The sequence below is a fragment of the Scheffersomyces stipitis genome, chromosome 1 (genome assembly GCF_000209165.1).
Source record: "Scheffersomyces stipitis CBS 6054 chromosome 1, whole genome shotgun sequence".
Lineage (NCBI taxonomy): Eukaryota > Fungi > Ascomycota > Pichiomycetes > Serinales > Debaryomycetaceae > Scheffersomyces > Scheffersomyces stipitis.
The window spans coordinates 1,610,498-1,628,130 of record NC_009068.1 but is presented as its reverse complement, the minus strand read 5'-3'; the positions used below and the strand labels follow the sequence as shown (position 1 = coordinate 1,628,130).

General features: G+C 41.6%; 7 protein-coding genes across 7 annotated transcripts; 3 read left to right on the top strand and 4 right to left on the bottom strand. All coding sequences in view use genetic code 12, as the record gives it.

Moving 5' to 3' along the window:
• Positions 1-279: 279 nt before the first annotated feature.
• On the top strand, positions 280-1,833 carry PICST_28602 (predicted protein; the record flags this gene model as incomplete). The annotated part of the gene is made up of 1 exon (XM_001387916.1): positions 280-1,833. One exon carries the CDS (start codon positions 280-282, stop codon positions 1,831-1,833), a length of 1,554 nt encoding a protein of 517 aa, XP_001387953.2.
• A 455-nt stretch (positions 1,834-2,288) lies between these two features.
• Positions 2,289-3,728, top strand: PICST_28601 (predicted protein; the record flags this gene model as incomplete). Its single annotated transcript, XM_001387915.1, has 1 exon — positions 2,289-3,728. One exon carries the CDS (start codon positions 2,289-2,291, stop codon positions 3,726-3,728), a length of 1,440 nt encoding a protein of 479 aa, XP_001387952.2.
• Positions 3,729-4,234: 506 nt separating this feature from the next.
• Positions 4,235-4,531, top strand: PICST_38487 (predicted protein; the record flags this gene model as incomplete). Its single annotated transcript, XM_001387914.1, has 1 exon — positions 4,235-4,531. The coding sequence occupies one exon, from the start codon at positions 4,235-4,237 to the stop codon at positions 4,529-4,531; it is 297 nt and encodes a 98-aa protein (XP_001387951.1).
• Positions 4,532-4,912: 381 nt separating this feature from the next.
• PICST_28599 (predicted protein) lies at positions 4,913-7,261 on the bottom strand (the record flags this gene model as incomplete). Its single annotated transcript, XM_001387507.1, has 1 exon — positions 4,913-7,261. One exon carries the CDS (start codon positions 7,259-7,261, stop codon positions 4,913-4,915), a length of 2,349 nt encoding a protein of 782 aa, XP_001387544.2.
• A 438-nt stretch (positions 7,262-7,699) lies between these two features.
• RLF2 (chromatin assembly complex, subunit p90) lies at positions 7,700-9,403 on the bottom strand (the record flags this gene model as incomplete). Its single annotated transcript, XM_001387506.1, has 1 exon — positions 7,700-9,403. The coding sequence occupies one exon, from the start codon at positions 9,401-9,403 to the stop codon at positions 7,700-7,702; it is 1,704 nt and encodes a 567-aa protein (XP_001387543.1).
• Positions 9,404-9,827: 424 nt separating this feature from the next.
• On the bottom strand, positions 9,828-13,077 carry SUL2 (high affinity sulfate permease). Its single transcript, XM_001387505.1, has one exon. It carries the CDS (start codon positions 12,420-12,422, stop codon positions 9,948-9,950), a length of 2,475 nt encoding a protein of 824 aa, XP_001387542.1. The 5' UTR covers positions 12,423-13,077; the 3' UTR covers positions 9,828-9,947.
• A 1,549-nt stretch (positions 13,078-14,626) lies between these two features.
• Positions 14,627-17,103, bottom strand: RKS1 (possible ribitol kinase or glycerol kinase). The gene has a single exon (XM_001387504.1). It carries the CDS (start codon positions 16,933-16,935, stop codon positions 14,659-14,661), a length of 2,277 nt encoding a protein of 758 aa, XP_001387541.2. The 5' UTR covers positions 16,936-17,103; the 3' UTR covers positions 14,627-14,658.
• Between the last annotated feature and the right edge of the window lie 530 nt (positions 17,104-17,633).

The window sequence follows — 17,633 nt, the reverse complement described above, 5'->3', positions numbered from 1 at the left end:
TTAGAGTTGGCAATACTTCTAACCCTCTTTGGCTTGGCTACTGTCAATCTAAATAATAAGCACGGAAGCCATTGTACAGAACAATCCATTAGGTGCCCTACCGACCTTCCATATGCACATTATCTCTATGAATTTAGGGGATACAATTTAGTTTCATTTCGAAAACCAGAAAAAGAATAAATAGCACTCTTCATCATCAGCTGATTCACACTGTTGAATAGACCTCTCATCAACGAAATCATAAGTCATCAGCTATCCATTGCACTCCAAACTCTAAACATGACCAACCCCTTGGTAGAAATGTTCGATGGATTTCCTATTTTTCAGCAATTTACCCTTGGAAAGCTCCAAGATGCTGAAGTCATGGCATTTACATCCGTGTACCCCAATCTCTACTTCATGATCAAGCATTTTGGTATCGCAGAGGACGATTCACATATCGCTACCTATAGTGGATATTTGGGTGCCGCCTATTTACTTGGTGAATACATAAGCTCGCTGTATTGGGTCAAAGCTTCGAATAAATACGGCAGAAAAACCATACTCTTGTATGGGCTCGCAAGCACAGCATTCTCCTTGCTCATTTTTGGATTCAGTACAAACTTTTATATGGCTCTTCTTGCAAGGTTCTTCATGGGGTTATGCGGTGGTAAGAGTCAAGTCTATAGAAACACAATGGAAGAAATCGCCCTTGAAGGTAGACATAAACATCACGCCTTAACATCACTCTCGCAAAACTGGACTTCTGGGATATTGATGGGTTACTTTTTTGGAGGATTATCAAGTCTTTCATATAAGTCTGACATAAAGTATGATGGGCTGTTACTTTCGAAGTATCCATTTCTTCTTTCAAACCTTATAATTATCAGCGTTATTGTAGCTGAAATTATCATGGGCTGGCTCTTTTTGGAGGAAACACATGAACAGATAAAGTATGTGCGAGACATCGGTTTAGAAAAGGGAGATTCCATTAGGCGTATGTTGGGATTCCAAGTGCCAGAGAGACCTTGGCAGCTAAGAGAACAAGATCCCAAAGTAGACCAACAACCCTTTGACGACAATATGAAGTTGACAGAAAGGCACGTCGTTCCTTACCAAATAAGAAACGACCTGGTGTATACCCCCGAAGAACTGTCGACTGATACAGAAACATATGAAGAATTTGAGCTGGTGAGATCATTGGCTACATGGAATCGCATAATTAACAATTATATGTTATGCTTTCAGAATACATTCTTCTTCGAGTTTTTTCCAATTTTTCTTGCTAGTCCCCTCAGAGAAGGGGATCTAAAGTTCCCATTTCAAATTAAAGGGGGATTCAGTTACAATGCATATGGTATTGGGATGCTTACATTTCTTGCGGGATATATTGGGTCAGTTTTTGAAGTTCCGCTTTCTATTATTAGAGTGTACTTTGGGAGAAAGTGTGTGGCTGGAATTGCCCTTCTCGTATACCCCATCACTTACTTCTTGTTGCCTTTATATCTTTTTACACTGCACGAGTACAATAAGGGAATATCCAAGTCGTTGGCAAATTTATTACTTGTGGTGAACATTTCTGTTGTTTGGTTATTTAAATCCTTTACATTCCCCCTGTATCAAAGTTATTTTGATATTTCGTCTTCCAAAGAGCAAAGGCGGCCAACTAATAGTTATTCGATTAGATTCATCACGTTGGCTAAGTGTGCCACCCCGATTATTGGAGGCTGGATGATATCAATTTTCGATGCGCAAGGATACGGAGGTACTCCTTGGTGGATCCTTTCAGTTTGGTCAACCATGACATTATTGCACTCTATTTACATCGATAGAAGAAGTGTAGCATTAGCATAGTCTAACCAATCTTCGGGAACCAACTGGTTGAACATATGTATTGATGTGGCCATTGGGAATTATTCAGAATATATAAGAATCTCAGACTAATATACAAGTGAAATGTGGGCAATAATCAACCAGCTGATAAATTCTTTTGCAATCTAAATTATACTTCGCATCTAAATCTGTCTTGGCTTCGACCTGTCAAATATTTTATTAGCAGTAGCGCATTGGAAGACATGTGCGTTTTCCAAAAGCCGTACCAAACTTTATTTCCTATAATTGAAATTCAGAGACGGTAATTCTTGAATTGGATGTAATTCTTGAATTTCAATCAGTTAATATTCATACTCTATATTTCTTTCGTTTACCAGTTCTGACTTTAGCTCTTATGAGTTACAGCAGTGTTCGTAATACCTATTTTCCAATCGTTGTAAAGCTCCTATTTCAGATTTCAAATCCCTAATTTAAGCATGGATTACATCATTGACTTGTTCTCGTGGGACCGCTCTATATTGCAAAAATTCATTTTCGTTTTCCTTGTACAGTTCGAGTCTATTGCAACTGCGTCGATGTACCCTTATACCTACTTTATGATCAAGCGTTTTGATGTTGCAGACGACTTTGTAAACGTCTTTATCTATAGTGGATATTTGGGTGCTGCCTTTTCACTCAGCCAGTTCTTAAGTACACTGTTTTGGGTCAAGGTATCTAAAAAGTTTGGCAAAAAGCAAACTCTCTTGTATTCATGTGCTGGCACAGCCGTCTCCTTGGTTCTCTATGGTATGAGCACAACTTTCTATAAGGCTCTTTTCGCAAGACTGTTGATGGGGTTCTTCAATGGTTACATATTTGTTGCGAGAACAACCGCTGTTGGAGAAATAGCCCATAATGGTTCAAATAAAGATTTTGCATCTGTGTTCTCACTGATCTGGAGAGGTGGGCAGGGACTTGGTTATATCTTTGGAATGATGAAGTCGTTTAATTATGTCATAAAGAAGGGCCAGTTACTTCTAAAGTATCCATTTCTTACGTCCAACCTCGGATTTGCCAGTATTATGGTACTGTTTGTCGTTATTGGTTGGCTTGTCTTAGAAGAAACAGATGTAAAGAAAAGGTATGAGCGTGATATTGGTATAGAAATAGGAGATGCTATCAGGCGTCTACTAGGTTTCAAAGTACCAGACAGGCCCTGGAAGCTGAGAGAAAAGATGGAGTTTTCAGAATTGCATAACTGCCCCGCCAAAAACGACATTCTTGATGAAGAAGACCTCTCCCAAAAAGAAACTGAAACAGAGGAAGAATATGACACCCTGTTACCCATGGAATTAAGGAATTGTGCAACTGGCGTTTTTATGATTTCCTTCCAGAATTGTATCTACTTCGAATTCTTACCTGTTTTGCTTGTCAGCGCACTTATGGCAGGGGAACTAAAGTTTCCGGCTTATATTAGATTTGCTAGCGGGGATAAACAAATTGAACTCCTTTTAACTTTGGCTGCGAAAGCATGCTTACTTTTGTCGATACTGCTTACTGTAAAGAACAAAGCATTCAGAGCGGCTGAGAGTGTGCCAAAATTTGACCTGCTCATATACCCTATTATTTACTTCTTATTGCCCTTATATGTTTTCACACAGCATCGGTCCGTCGAAGGAATAGTCACCGTCGCGGCCCTAATTCTTGGAGCGAGCAATATTATAGTTTCATTTGCCGACAAGTTTAGTTCTGACTCTATTACAATTTTATTCACCAGAGTATATCCTAATGCATCAAAAGAATTAATTAACACTTATGCAATGACTGCGGCCACTTTGACTCTCTGCGCTGCTCAGATCATTGCAGGGTGGATGATTCTGAGGGACAAGGCTACGGACCAATGCATTTGTGGTTTTTCTCAATTTTTTGTACAATGAAATTTTTGCTCTCCTTACCGTTTTCATTGTTAAGTAGGTTGGTGTGGTAGAAATCCTAGATCATGGGAGAATATACGGGTGTTGGATTCCATATTGCTTTATATTACCGTATGGAACATTTTGAACTTATAAGAAAAGTACAAACTTACTATTTATTTAATTGAACTTTACGATTTACAAATCAATTACATTGGATGTACCTTTGCCATCCCACTTCCTTTTATGCAGATGTGTCTGTGATAGAGAAGCATATCTGAGAGAAACTGTGCTTAGACAATTGGACATGACAATGGAACTCTTTCTCCGCTCAACGACGCCAGACTCTAAAGATATCCAAAAGAACTATCTCTCTTATGGTTGTCTTCCTGCTACCCCAGCTTCAGATGTACAGGTTTCCAAAACTTTTTGTGTGGTAGCGCCGCGCGATCCAAACAAAAGATTTCTATACTACTTCAACCATAACCGAGTCTTCATTACTACGTATTTCCTTTCGATCGAATTACAAAATGGCTGCTCCCAAGAGATATTACTCTGCTGGTGATGACAAGGTGTCTAAATCGCGTGCGTTCAATGCCGGCTTACTTACGGTTCTCACATTGCTTGTTCTCGCTGGCTGGGTGTACCATTTCATATGGGCTCTTCAAGTAGTTATCAACCAACCCTATGGAGGTGTGCTTAACAATTTGGTATATGGTCCAGGAACGCTTGTGGCCAATGCTGGGTTGAGTACCAAGCTAGTAGGTTATTTGAATGACAAGCTAGTGGGCGACAAAATCGACGCGGATCATAAGAAGTATTTGTAGATTGTGGAAATGTTCTAATTTAGAAGTTTGAAATTTTCAACGCAATCTGGAGGAGAAAATTGTATCTAGAAACGCTTGCCATTCAAAAAGCTGAAGACTAGAGACGCCCACATTATGAGATTGTTGATTGTAGAATAAGTTTGATGTTTTGGTTATTGGTCTTGTACATGTACAGGTTGCTGGGAGATAGATGATTGGGTCTTAGAGGCTACAGATCCAGGATCATAACTCAGGATGATATTCCACAAGTTCTTATACAAATGATCTATCTGACAAAAGTGATGATGCTTCTGACAAAGCGCTCGTCATACACATACATTCGTAATAATATACAGAAGAGGCAACCATCATATATACATTCATAAGAAATACAAAAGAGATTTACGGTTGGCGTGTACAGCAATATCCATTGTCGTCGCAGTACCTCATGAGAAAATCTTCCTCCAACTCGTAGCCTTTGGTGCAGATCCAATCTCGTAGTTCGCTAACTCGTAACGGTTCGAAGCTTATGATCTTCTCGTGCCAATACTGATTCAGTCCAACGAGACGGTTCAACGATCCATATACTGTGCCTTCAAATCCTTGCCTGGTTTCTGGAACTGGATCATTGAACGAGTTAGTAAACAACTTAGAAACTTCAGAAAGAACCAGTACCATTCTTTGACGTCCTTGTACTGGCTTTAGTTCCCACTTCTTGAACCTTTCTTGTAATTCCTTGGTAGACAACAAGGTGAAATCGATCGTTTGATTTGTACCACTCTTGATAGCATTACTATTCTTGGAAGTATTGCTGTTGATAGTTCTGTCAGTGTCCAAGTCAGAATTGCTGAACGCTTCAAGCTCTTTAAGGATATCTGTCCTTCCGAACGTTATCGACGAGGGACTAGAAGGAACTTGTAAAACAGAAGTATTCATCTTACTATTTCCTTCTACCTGTTTTCCGAGGTTAATTAGGTATTCTGTATCGTGTTCCGACTCCTCAGCTTCTACCTCCCGGGTTATCTCTATTATACTGAGGTTCTTTTCGTCTTCTTCAGAATCTGCAATCTCGTTGTCAGAATCTATTATTATAGGCTTTGTTTCAAGTTTCCGCAACTTGAAACCACGCTGGTCGTCATCGTAATCATTAATGTTGAAATTGCTCACGACTTCGTACCTCGAAGTCTGCAATAATTTTCTCTTTTTTGCTGCTGCCGTGGGCTTGTGCTTTTCGGGAATAGACGATACAATCTCGTAGAATTCCTCATCTTCATCTTCAACTTCCAGAATCACTATTTGTGCTGAAGGGAAAACTGATTTAGCAGTCGAATACACAGATTCTTCATCGGAGGAAACAATGATTTCCTCGACATGCTTGGCCAGTTCTGAAGACCTGGGCACCATCATTGCCACAGGGCTACCCATATTGTTGTGTATGCTATTTTTGACAGGTGAACTGTATTTGCTAAGAAGCTCTTTTGATTTCTTAGTAGGAGTTTTGAATGGCGATGTAATGACAGGTTCTGGCTGAGTATCCCTGATAGGAGACATTTTCCTGGGGCTTTCACATGGGGGTTCAATTATAGAGTCAATCAGAGAAGGCACCTGACTTTGAGTAAGCGACTGGGCGGGAGAGGAGCGTATACTGGATGATATATGAAGTGATTCGTGTTCCTTATCTCTGACATTATTACGCGGAATCATATCTGCAGCAAATGGAAAGCTCTGGAATGACGCCAACGCGTCCACAGCTGGGACTTGATGTGACGATACCTCATTTGCTCCATATACATCTTCCAGTGAGTCTGGTTCTGTGTTACGAATCAAAGATTCTATTTCTTCTTCTGAATCAGAGACTATTTCGATTTCTAGTATTTTGCTCTGTGTCTTGCCTTCCGCAGTTTGGCTATGGCAACGTTGCATATGTCCAGACTGATGATCCGCAGGTTCTGTTGTTTGTACATTCGTTTCCTGTGAGTATAAGGAATCGCTTTCTTTTATATGTGATAGCTGTGAAGGCGTTGTCTGAGAAAGAGTCATGACAAATGGGCTATGGTCATCATTGCCGTCAACTTCAGTCATACTACTAGTGATCGTTCTATTAGCCATCTGCTCGTCATCTAGATCATAGAGCCACTTGAGGTCTTCGTCTGTCAATTCCAAACTAGGAAGCGATCTCGCCTGAGACCATATACTATTCTCATCTTCATTTTCCTTTTCTTGTTTATTTATCTGTCTGGTTATAGCACTTAGAGATTTCTTTTTCGTCGTCGATAACTCGGGAAAGCGTAACTTTATTGATTGTACAATACAAATCCATTCGTCTCTGGTGAATAAACACGATCCGTCCTTTCCCAGAGTGGACATAGCCATATTTTCAATGTCTTCCGAGCCTTCTAGGCGTCGTAGAAATTCATCTATCTTACGCTGATCTCCGGAAAAATATGCGTACTTATCAGTTTTGAACCGTTCTTTCACCATGGCACTCATGGACTGGTTCTTTTTCAGTTTTCTACTACCAGTTTTGCGAAGTCCAGGTCTAGAAACTTTGACTGGTTTTGGAGTGACGCTCGTTAGACCAGAAATGCCACTTCTAAAACGAAGCAATTGTGATACAGTCTGACCAGTTTGTAGCTTCTGAAGCTCCTTCTCCATGATTTCCTCCTGCTTCAGCTCGAATTGTGTAGATACAAAGTAACTATCATTGTCCCCGTCATTCGCGAAATCATTTTGCAGCTCGCTGTCGACCATTTCTTGCCGCTCCCTTTTCGCAAGCACTTCAGGATTAAATTGACCAATGGAGTCTCTGACTGAAAAAGTGAACTTCAAAATTGTTCTGAGAGTTTTCCGTTGTGAAAATGGTGAATATACAATGGATCAACTGAAACATTTGAATTCTGATATGTGAAAGACGCATCTTTTTTTTTGCGCGTCTGATTGCAAAATCAATTTTAGTATGCGAGTCCTTTTAGTTATATCCTCTCCCCATTTGATTATGCCTTCATTCTGCCAATATACTTTTCTTTCTCTTAATTTTCTTGTAGTCTATCTTGCTCTCACTATTGCTTTATATTACTTGAGTTTACTTAATTATGCTTTGGTAGTAATATCTTCTATTTCGAATTACAATAGAACTGCTTTTCATTTACCCTACCACATATATTGTCTTCATTAACATTCTCATACAAGCTACAAACTCGCTATATACTTTGCTTTAACTTCGGGCCGAATTTCCCAATTAGTTGTCTTCTTGTTGTAATCGGCAATGTTCTGGATCGTGTTCTTTAGTAAAGCCTTGGTGAATTGCTTGAATTCCTTCTTGGATAATTCAACCAACGTACCCAATGTGAAGTCGTTATTATTCTCCACAAAAGTAATCAATTCGGCTACAATTTTGGAATCTTCTATAATTTTCTTCTGAGGAGTGAGAATATTGGGTGTTTCCGTTGTTCCAATCGATGACACTACGGAGGCTGTGACAGTAGCCTTGATTGTCTTTGTAGGTGAGCTTTGTACACTTTCCGCCTTACCAGAATTCCAGTAGTCTTGTAACGGATCAATGGGAAATTGAAGATTTGTCACCAACGGAACAGAAGTGAGTTTACTGAAATAGTCGTCGTTGGTTCCATCGTTCCATTTGTTGATTACTACAAGTGAATGGAACTTTTTTCCTCTGTTCATTTCCTGGTTGTCCTCGACAAAATCGGAGAGCTCGTCATCTTCAAGAATCATGGACTCGTCTTCGTCGTCGTCGTCTTCGTTGTCTACATCTTCACCTTCATCGTCCTCCTTGTTCCACTCTAAATCTGAGTCGTATTCGTAGTCAAATCCCGTCAACGACGTATCTATAGGATTGGAAACAGGAATGACAATGTTCTGGTGAATTTCCGAACACCATGTACCAACATAGGGAGGCTTGGAGTTCTCATAGAAACTGATATACTTTATAGGAGGGAGTCGGGTCAACATGTCATAGAGCTGAGATTCCGTTGTCGTTGATGAATTGAGTGCAGAAACAATCGTTTCCGGTGTAATTGGCTTTTCTATAACTTTGTCGCTCTTCCTGAAAGACGAAAAGTAGCTTTTAATATCACTACTGCTATTGGACTCCCGGAGGGTGATATCCAAGCTACGCCTCGCTGATTCTAGCTTCGTGCTCTCAAGCTGTCCACTGCTAGCCATAACCATATTCTTCTGTACAAAAAAGGGTAGGAATTCGGATACATAGTCTGATCCATTTTTGGAAACAACTTCTTGATCTACCACTTTTGCAGATTTGGATACTGGTCTTCGTTGGAAAAAGCTTGAGATTTTCATCTGGCTTCTTTCCTTCGCTTCCTCGGCTCTCCGTTTGTCTTCCTCGGCCCTTCTCTTCTCGGCTTCTTTGCGTTCTTTTTCTTCCTCTGTCTTTCGCTTTTTCTCTAACCTCTGACGTTCTTTCTCTTCTCTTTCAGCTTGCTTTGCGAGTTTTTCTTCTTCACGTTTGCGTTCTCTTTCCAATTTCTCTTCTTCCAACTTTTTACGTCTCATTTCACGTTCAGCTTCTTTTTCTGCAAGCTTTTGTTGTCTTTCCTGTTCTTTCAAACGCTTTTCTTCCTCTTTCTTAAGACGTTCTTCTTCCTTCTTCTTGTCCTTTTCGAGTTTTTCCAACTCTCGCTGCTTCTGCCGTTCGATTCGCTGAATTTCCTTTTTCGTTATTTTCTTTTCAGTTCCATTTTCTGTAGTCAACTTGATTTTCTTCTCATCCTGCTCACTTTCAGGATCAAGCTCGAGTTTTCTCTTGGTTAGGTTTTCCTCTAGGTCCGAAATTTCTACGGAACAGTCTTGGATACTTTCCAATTGGACAACTGGCTCCGTTGCCGGATCCCCTGTATCCTTTGGTTCTGATGACATAGTTCTGGTTTTATTTATAAGGAGAATCTTGAACAAATTCAATTTTTGAATTTTATTCAAATCATTAATAGTTTAATAGTAAATATTCAATTTACGCGTTGCAACTCGGTCACGTGAGTTCTATTTTTCTCCCACACCAACAGCCATAAATATGGTCCAATTGTCATCCTTTGAAAGATAAGAAGAAAGTTAAGGGGCTCTTCTTTTTCGGGAACCACTTGAAATCTTAATGTGAGATATTTAATTTTCCTGGGCTCTTCCAACTACTCACGGCATCCTTTTGCTATGAAGTTCAGCCTGTCTATCCTCAAATGAAAAATCCTGCATAATTTCTGTATAAATTTTGCACCCATTCTTTTCTACAATTTATCTGAATAATGCATTACATTAAGAACTAAATATGAAGGCACATTGTGCTTTGTTTGAGGTGGAAATAAATAATAATAGGTAAGTATTACACCTATATCCCCAGAATCGTTGCAATTAAAGAAGTAAAATGAAGCGTGAACCCTATTTATACATGAAAATCTATCGGAAAGAACACCTAGTAGTCAGGAATATCGAGGTGAAAGAATGGAGTATCGGTAGAGATAGCAGCGACGTATTCGGAGTTATCGCCTCTTTCGATATCTTGGTCAGCAGCGATGTTGACGTAGGTATTTTCACTGACCAAACCATCTTCGTAAGTACCAAAACCAGCATTCAACAACCCTCTTCTGATCCATGGAGACAAGATACCAGAGAAGTGGAACTCAACTTCACGGTCGGCGTAGATGTTGAGAGCCTTTCTCAAATCAACCAAGGCTTGGATAGAAGTAACATCGGTAGAAGAAACAGTGCTAAAGTCAAAGTGAATGATACGCAACAAAGGTCTGTGGTCATGTTCGTTGACTTCCTTGGCTGTCTCGTTCTTGATGAAGGGAAGCTTCCATCTCAAAGGACCAGGATCATTCCAAGGTCTAGAACCAGTATCTGAGAGATCATATGGCTTACCACGTCTTGTCAATCTCTTGGCTTCATCAGAGACACGATCAACTTGTGAAGACGAGTTAGGGTAGGTGAAAGATTCGATAGGCTTGAAAACAATCACACCTGGAGGAGGAGGCTGGACATTGATGTCAGAATTGATGTTTTCTTTCGTCAAAGGAACCCATCTGGTGTGGAACTTGACTCTGGGGTTGTTCTTCAACAAAGCTTCGGTGTTGACAACAGACTTTTGGCCCTTAGTCTGGGACTTGGTCTTCTTGGCGTCGTAATTGGAGTTGTTGCTGATGACTTGGTTGATTTCAATTTCATCGTTGGAAGAATTGGATGAGTTAGACAAGTTACCCTCTTTTTTGATAGAGTACAAATCGCTCTCTAAGGTTTCGATGACGGGGTTAACAACTTCAGCCACTTGGATTCTACCCAAAAACTGGCCCGTTGGCTTAGCGATTCTGAATAACAAAATAGCAACGGAGGCACAGACAGCGAAATAGACACCGTTTTCGATGGAGGAGAAGACGGTGATCAAGACACAGACAATAAAGACACCACAGTCAATGGGAGAAATATTCCAAAGAGACCAGGTGACTTTGTAGTTGGCAATCAAATCCGACACAGCATGGATAATGATGGCACTAAGGGTTGCCTTAGGAATGTAGAAGAAAGCAGAGGTTAAAGCGTACAAAGCCAACAAGACAACGGCACCAGTAAAGATACCAGCAATAGGAGTTCTGACACCACACTTAGCCTTCAAAGCCGATCTAGAGAACGAACCGGTGGCTGGATAAGCATTGAAGAAAGTACCAATCAAGTTGGTGACACCGATAGCAATAACTTCTTGATCAGGAACAACTTTGTAATCATTGATTCTACCAAATGACTTGGAGATGGCGATGTGTTCCAACAACAAGATGACAGTAGAGACTGGAATTTCTGACGACATGGCATCTATGATTCCATCTGGAACAGTCATGACACCAACATTTCTCAAACCCCTTGGCACAGTTCCAAGAGTAGAGATAGGACCCTTGAACTTCTTGGGGTCGCCTTTCCAGGCTACCTTCTTGGGATGTACAATACCCCAGGAAATAGCAGTAGCTACGATAATTACAATGGCATTTCTCAACTGCTGGATGTAGAAGAACCAGTACTTGTACTTTGGGTATTTCTTTTGACCGTAGTCAGTCGAGAATTTCCATACGTACAAGATGAACAAAGGAATCAAACCAAAGGCGGCGTCGGAATTGCTATGCTTCAAGTTCTTAAGGGTGTTGATGATAACCTTGTAGGTAGATGCTCTGGTGTTAACCAACGAGTTGAAGCCCATAAGCCCTGGAACTTGACCAGAGATAATGTTAAGGGCAGAACCAGTCATGAACCCAATCACGGCAGGAATCGAGATGAATTCTAATATGAAACCAAGTCTCAAGATACCGATACCTGCTGCGATACCACCACAGATCAAAGACAAGAAGGTAGCAATGACTTCTGGTGCGTACTTGTCACCAACCTTTCCTTGAACATGAGCAATAACCTTCGACACCTGAAGCGACATGACAGCAACAGGACCAATGGAAACATCCTTCGACGTGGCAAAGAACGAGTAGATGAAAACACCGACAAAAGAAGAGTACAAACCAAATTGAGCCTCTAATCCAGCCAACTGAGCGTACGACATAGACTGAGGAACCAACACGACACCAACAGTGATACCAGCAACCAAGTCACCGTAGAGCCATTTACCGTTATAGTGCAAGATCCACTTAGCAATTGGGAACAACGAGATGAAGTAGTTGGCAATCTTCTGCAAGGGATGGCCAAAGACATGTTTGGCCCAGTCTACAACAGTGACTTCTCTTTCTGTATACTCGGGAACGACGGTGTTGTTTCCGAAGGAGGCATATTCGTGGGTTCTGATGTCGGAGAACTCGTGCGACTTGGATCTGTGCGAGATGATCTCTTCAGCGTCCAAGATATGAGGCACCTGGGAATCCGGAGGGTTGTTGGAATTCAAGGCGTGGAGAATATCAGCCATATTGAATTGGATGCTAAAAGCTGCTAGCGGCTAGTATGCAATGCTATGCAGAGAAAATGCAATGGAAAAATAATAAGTGAAAAAAGCTGGGTAAGAAAACGGGCAGATCGTCTTGACTTTATAGACAAGGAAAGTGATTAAATGCTAGTACCCGAATTGCAATAGGGCGACACTGAAATACGAACTGTCTATGCAAATAATACTCAGGAAGATATGCAACAGGATATTTCTATTGTCCGTCTTAATCTGGAATCTACAGAGGGGGTAATGGACACGGCGAAATTGAGAAGATCTTATTTTCTGCTGCAACCTACGCCGGTTAATTGCTCCGATAACAGGGGGCTTGTTTGGATGTATTACACCAGGTTTTTGTTGGTCGATTCGGCAGCTTTCGATGCCTTAGGTGACTTCTTTTGATTGCCAATATATCTTAAATTGCCTACTGGGGAATGCAATTAAATTAGCTTTTCTTTTTATTAGAGAGCCTGGTTTGTCGTTGCAAAATGGCTGAGAAATTGATGGAATTCTTGTGGTTAGGCTGTGATTTCCAGTTAAAGTCTCTATACAAAATTTGCCCTGTGTTGACTGCCTCAGAATGTGGTTATGAACGTTTCGCCTAAAACGCTGCTGCTACGGCTGGTTTATCTTACTGATTTCCCTAAAGCAACGACCTAATAATTCAGTAATAATCTAATTAATGAGCTGTGGCGACTCTTGCAATATATATATACTGTGGAAAATGTTGCAATCCATCCACAGTTTGCACTTTTCACGTGACCTCCCTCGCTTGCGCTGATCGCTCGAGATGGCCCAAGATGCACCCAGCGCAACTGGCCCGGCCGGCCTGTCACTGGCAATACTCTGGCCGGTGCTCCATTTGGTATCCAAGATCTACATATCCTCGGATTGGTGGAAACTCCCGTGAAAATAGCTGGAAACCTAGTCTTACTAGCAATATCGGATTTATACCTTCTAAATGGCTGCTAATTCTTGATGCGATTTAAGCTTCTGACGTGCAGCATCGGCAACTGAAAGCATGGCCGCTAAATTTGGCTGTGTTGCTCCAGCGCGGCACCATTCCGGGGGAACTTTCATCCCCATAGTAAGAGCGGTTGTTCCCGCCAGCACCTACCCCAGCTATTACCGCCAACTATCTAACCGCCAATTGCACCCGCTTTTCCAACCGTCCTACCGTCTTCTTACATAATTGCTACTGCATCAGGTTGCAGCAGATCTGAAAAAATACTAATTGATACTAGTCACGTGAGATTTGCAATAATTGCGAACTTCCGCGAAATCTGACATGTGACTCCTGTGTGCAGATAAGAGAGTGGATTTTGCAGCTGTTCTGATACTGTAAGGTTTATACAGTACATACCCCAGCAGCAGCCTACAAAGAGAATAGTTTCGTTTACAATAATCACAATAGACGGATTAAGATTGCGGGCCGGATATGTATTCGTTCGTATATTGCATTGGATTAATATACTTGGCTTTTTCTGTCTTTAATTGCGATGGAGCCATAATCGTGGGCACTTCCCCAAGTGGAAACAAGCTTTAATTATTTATGAAGAATATATTATTTCAGTGGAGGTTCAGCCACTCCTTCAAAGAGAGAAATGGGTGCAATTTCAGATATGCTCTTGGCAGGTTCCAGTCTGTGGAGAAATAGCTTATATCTTTGGCGTGTGGATTCTCTGGCAATTAAATAAGGTTTCAGCTAATTAATTTGTTCTACAGCATTGTTCCATTTGCATGATATCGTATCTGCTGTGGCCAGAAATTCCACAACAGCCAGGGTCATTTAATTTCTCGTGAAAAGGTGAAAAGAGGAGAGTTGTTTAACGATATTTCCAAGATGTTCTTTACTTGTCAGGGTCAGCTCTTGGCTGCGATGAGATATTTTCATGATAAAGACTTTCTTGGCCCTGAGGATTTGCAGAGATAGCGAGAGATAACGAGAGGTTGAAAAGAAGTGTAGATGAAAATAGAAAAGGGATTCGCTGTATTACAATTGTACAATATAAGATGAGCAGAAACGAGAAAGATAAGTATACTCTCAGAATAGAGTACGCTAGACAAATGCTATTCGACATAGTGGAAATGATTACCACAAGAGAGAACACTGTGCACAGTTATCGCTATTAGTATGTCCAACTTCTTTTACAGATGATCATAGAGAGGGAACTACATCAGCCGGAAGTATTCCTAAAATGTGTATTATAAAGTCATAAGTCTAGTTAATTTTTGAGTTTTTGGCCTCGACTTCGTCAACGATGTCTCTGTATTCCTGTTGCTTGAAACATTGTTCCAAGAAGATTTTGTACTTTGCGTTCAACAACGATCTATCTGGGTCAGAATCAGCTGCTGGGAAGATAACCTTACCGGGGCCGGTCATCTTGTCCATCACCTTCCATAACTTGTCGCCAGGTACAGCAATTCCCGAGGAAGGATTGCTGCTATTGCTGGTAGTTTTCTTGAGAGAAGTCAAAGGCTTGAGTCCCAACTTCAGGAACTTGCTTGATAAGCCTTGTTGCACTGCTTGCTTGGACCCAAACGAAAGAGTCTGTTCGTCTTCCGAATCGTCATCGGAGGTGAACGATTGGTTCTTTGCCTTTTCTCTTTCGTCAATCTGTTGCTGTGTAGACTGGTTGAAGTAATCTACTTGTTCTTCTTCCATTGGAGTCATCACTGGGAACTGGTGGTGACTTCCTGCGTTTGCGCTTGCGTATACCAAAGTTGACATGTTGGTAGTAGAAGCGGTGGCAGAAGGTGCAGTGTATGGAGAATGAGCTCCGCTGTCGTGGCTCAAGCTGACTTGCGATTTCTGCGATTGCAAAACCGAGTTTCTTCTGGATCTGCCCTTGGAGTTGATATGTTCGTTAACCGAATCTTCAGCTGCAACAGCTCCCAATAATGCAGCTCCAAACACAACAGCAGCATCAATGTATCTGGGAATGATGATTGGCAAACCGGTACAGTCAGCCAACAATCTCATCAAAAGTCCGTTTCTACATTGACCACCACTCATGTAGATACAGGAGATATCGTGTCCCGAGTTCTGCATTTCTTCAACGATTTGTCTAGTCTGTTGGGCAATGAATTCACATGCAGCAAAGTACTGGATGGCCAAGTCGTTGACGGAGCTGTCCATTGACTGCCCAATAATAGAAGCTCTCATACGAGGATCAGCAATGGGAGATCTATTGCCGTGGAAATCACCGTAGAAAAACATATGTTTTGCCAAAGACACAACAGAACGAGATCCCGTTTCCTGAACCAAGTTTTCAAGAGTTAAATTCAAGAAATCGAACTTTGACAAGTTGGAAGCTTCAGCCAGACGAATCAATTCCTGACTAGCAGGATGAATCGACAACACATGGGCCAATAAGGCTCCTGTCATCGACTGTCCACCTTCAGCCAACCAGAAACCAGGAGCCATAACATCCTTGTAAGGTCCCCAGACACCCTTGACGAAACATGGCTCTTTGGTCATGGCGATGTGGCAAGTAGAAGTTCCAGCTACAGCAGCCAAACGACCACAGGTCAAGTCGATAGACCCGTCTGCATTATCTTGTAAATGGGGAACATCTGCCTTACCAGCTACCGTACCGACCCAGCCTGCGTAGGCATCGATAACTGGTGAACCTACTATACATTCGGTAGTCAAGCCCAATTCTTCAGCAGCATGGGCAGTCAATTTTCCTACAATGTCACCAGCACTCAAGAAGTTGCCGTTTTTGCCCGGAGTACCTCCTAAGCGTCTGAAATCGTCTTCTACCAATTCAGGTAAGTCGACAGAAAGCAAAAAGTCTTTGGACCAGCCTGTTTCTGAGCCTTCAACTCCTGGAGGCACAAATCCTTGTTTACATACAGCGGAACAGAAACTTCTAGCCTCAGAACCAGTAGCCTTGTGGATAAGGTAGTCGGGTAAGTCGTAGAACTTGCAATCGCTAATGCCTCCAGGCAAATTGTGCTTCAACCATTTGATTTTGGGCAACTCCATCTCGATGGACATCTGGCCCCCTACGTACTTCAAGCACTTATCACCAGTGGCATTGATCTCATTCGTGGCTTCTTCTGCACGGTGGTCCATCCATAAGATGATGTTTTCCTTGTTGTCCCAGAAATTTGGGCCAACACCTACAGGTTCGTCGCCAGATTCGGAGATGACTACAAGCGAACAGGTGGCATCGAAACCGATACCGAAGACTTCAGCCGGGTCTACACCCGAGTCACGCAAACATGCTTTGACACAGAAACATATGGCGTTCCAGATCTCTGTCGAGTTCTGGGTGATGTGGTTGGGCTTGAGCTCGTGTCTAGTGATTGGTCTTTCGGCCAATCCAAGGATAATCCCGTTGGTATCGATGATACAAGCACGGGCCGAGCCTGTTCCTACATCTACACCGACATAGTATACGTCAGGCTGTGGAGGCACGATAGGTGTGTTGAAGAAGGACGATCTTCTGGTGGGGATAGACGTATGCGATCTTGAATGAGGGTGAACCATGTTTTGCTGTTTTTATAGTAGATATGAATTAAAGAAGTGAAGACACGTGAAAGATTATGAGTGCGAAGCGATAGTAGAATATGAATCGGTAGTGATGAAATGATACTACAAGGAATTGCAAGGGAAACTCCGTTTTATGGCAATGATAGCAGCAATTGGACAAGACAACACGACTGTTATTGAACAAAATAGAGAAAAACAAAAAAGTTGCGGATGGGCCATTTATATATTGGAAAGTTTCAGGCACAGAATTGCAAGCGCAGGGAAGCGATAAGACTAGGTGCAGAATGATTTAATCAGTGCCAGCTATAGATTGGTTAGATTCTTTTTTGAGCCGTCTTCTCTCTTTGCAATGCCGTGGTAATAACTACATAAGATATGGTGGTTGTTGCCTTGTTTCTTCTCTTCTTGTTCATACTGAACTTTCGTCCATAGCATTTCTTGCTGAAGTTTCGTTCATCATCTTTGCTGATGGTAGAACAATTGCCCAGCTCAAGAGTAGTGCGCTTCCCTAGCAATTTTTTTAGGCGGAGGGGGAGATTTCTCGGTATGACATCATGGTCTACCAGACCAAGTCGGACTGCCAAATGATGCTATTTTGGAATTGTTGGACTTCTTGCAACCGTCACTAAACACAGACGTGTCAATTCACGCAGACACAATAAAGACGTTTCTCTGGAAATACATGAACGTACTTG